The 2,517-nt window shown below is 37.3% G+C and overlaps 1 protein-coding gene across 1 annotated transcript; it reads right to left on the reverse strand.

Annotated features, from left to right (window-relative positions):
- Positions 1-1,222: 1,222 nt before the first annotated feature.
- On the reverse strand, positions 1,223-2,146 carry LOC125889021 (odorant receptor 131-2-like). The gene has a single exon (XM_049576674.1). The coding sequence runs from the start codon at positions 2,144-2,146 to the stop codon at positions 1,223-1,225; it is 924 nt and encodes a 307-aa protein (XP_049432631.1).
- Positions 2,147-2,517: the final 371 nt, after the last annotated feature.

The raw sequence follows: 2,517 nt of genomic DNA on the forward strand, positions 1-2,517 counted from the left end.
ATCTGAAATTATGTTTTTTATATTCCATGACAAAATACTTTCTCTCAAAACTTTTTTTAGTCTCAAATATTATTATTTTTTGCTGTCAGTGTGAAAACTTTTTCTCTCAAACTTTTTTTCCCCTCTCATATCATTTATTTTCTTGCATGTAATAAAGACATAAAAATAGCTCCATACATTTGTCCTTCCATCGTTTGGACGAGATAAATCGCAACTTCATTGCAGTATGCCAGACCAGAGATGCAAGCCTACTCAGTTGAGTGGGCGGGGTCTATGGTCTGGAATCAGGCTACTTCAGCATTGTAAACTATGTTGGCACCACTAGCCGTGCTAAAACTGCTGACGGTGCTATGAGAGCTAACAGAGTTAACGCTGCTAGAGGGCAACCTGGGGGAAACTGAAGGCTGGGCACTCTTATATCTTTCAGTCAAACTATACCCTGGTATACCATAATACAGTCATACCGCCAAAACCTTATCCATGGTCTTGATGTGCTCAACTTCTTATATTCATATAAAGACAATGGATGAAAACACACATTCATTTGAATTTTCTTTTGCAGATGTTCTGTAAAAGCAGTTATAATTTGCACTACAAGTGAATGGAAACCTGCATGGCTTATGTGTTAAGATCACTCCACTGATGAAGCACTGCGCTGTATTTTTGTGGGAAAATGCTGTGGTCTTATCAGAACATTGGAGAATATATTGGTACCAAACATGATTTAGAAGAAAAACAGGCCAAATATTATTGTTACAGAGCTGGTGTCTTTTATAGTGTTGTGTGTATGTTTTTGGAAATCTTGACCACGGTATGAGTCAGATGACGAGATAAGTGGTGAGAACTGAGAAACCATAAATTGGATTTAAAAATGCAAAACACAACTTATATAGTATAGGCCAAGGTCACAGTGTATCAACTGTAAGTATTTATTGGTAAAACAGTTGTTCTTTTAGTACGTGTAACATATTCATTTATAACAGGGTTATTTGCTACACAGATCTATAATAAGCTGCATTTATGGGGCAAAGACCTGTTAAATCCAGTCATGTAAAATATGCAAATGCAAGAACTAAAAAACGGTGTTCAGTTTAAGCTGTAGTTTAAGATTTTCATACCTCAGGGTTAATGGTTTGTTGACATTGTATTCATCACAGCAGTAAAATCACAGTCACAAAACATTTTAGGTCTTAAGTACATAGAAACTAGATTAAAGCCATTCTCAGTACTTTTTGTTATACACGCTAAAGAAAGCATACTTTTTCAGTTCAAGAAAAAACTTTTCATCCCTGAGGCCATAAATGAGAGGACTGAGACATCGTGGAGCGAGACTAAACATTATGTAGTTAAAGTACCTGACACTGATAAATAAGCTGAAATTAATCTGAAGTACAGCAGCTTCTATGAATGGACACCACAGCTGGATGAGACAGAGCAGCAGCTGGAAAGCATGAAGAATTACTGTTCTGAGCCCTTTCCATGTTGACTTTTTATTCTCTCCTGATGCAGTTTTGGCCACTTTCATTATTTTAACATAGGAGAATACAATAGGAATACACATAATCAAGAAGTACAACTGATGTACAGCTGACCTAATATGATCATGCCATCTGAACAACATGAATATCTCCACAGAGCATACACTGTGTTGTTCATACAATCTAAGAGAAGCTGATGCAAAGAAGTTGGAGAAGACAACAATACAGGGTACAGAGCTGAGGCCGTGAATGATGAGGATACAGTTTATAGCACTGCGTGTGGAGCACAACTCTCCATGACGCAGGGGCATGCATATGGCCACATAGCGCTCCAGGGTCATTGCTGTCAGAGTAACTGGTGTGATCATAAGATACAGAAGAACCACAATAGAGATGATGATGCATAACCAAACATGCATGGTAATTTGAAAAAAGGTCAAGATAAGAAGGACATCAGACATCAATAATATAAAGCTATCAGACAGTAGTGTGACAGCATATAAGATGTAACGTGTCGTTGTGTAGAAGAACTCCTTTTTAAAAAAGGTCACAATGAGCAAAAGGTTGATGCAAAGAAAAATCACCACCAGGAGCTGCACAATAATGACCCGGTAACTGTACTGCAGCTGTAAAGACTCACCACCAATCGATGAGCTGTTATCAGCCATATCTGTTTTCTTTTTATGATTTATCTTTTTATTGCTTTTTCAGCATTAGAACAAACAGTGCATTACAGATGTACAAACAACATTCAAAAAGAAGAGGACATGCACATTTATCTTGGCAGTCTGTAACACAGGCTGTCATGCAACCTTTAAACCACGTCATGTCACATCTTATGTTCATCCACTCAGCATAAACACATCAATGCACACAGAGCAAGGATAGGACACAGAGATATCAACTGACATGTTAATCATCTTTACCGATCATCTCCAGATAGAGGGCCACATTTGTTTTCTAAGTAAACACACAAGTTTTTAAGGTACTGACATAAGTCAGTTCAAATGTCATTTTGTAATTCATCTGTCAATATAAA

This window comes from Epinephelus fuscoguttatus, linkage group LG5 (assembly GCF_011397635.1).
Source record: "Epinephelus fuscoguttatus linkage group LG5, E.fuscoguttatus.final_Chr_v1".
Lineage (NCBI taxonomy): Eukaryota > Metazoa > Chordata > Actinopteri > Perciformes > Serranidae > Epinephelus > Epinephelus fuscoguttatus.

Coding starts and splice junctions, on each gene's coding strand:
- LOC125889021 (XM_049576674.1), bottom strand. CDS start 2,146: ATGGCTGATAACAGCTCATCGATTGGTGGTGAGTCTTTACAGCTGCAG.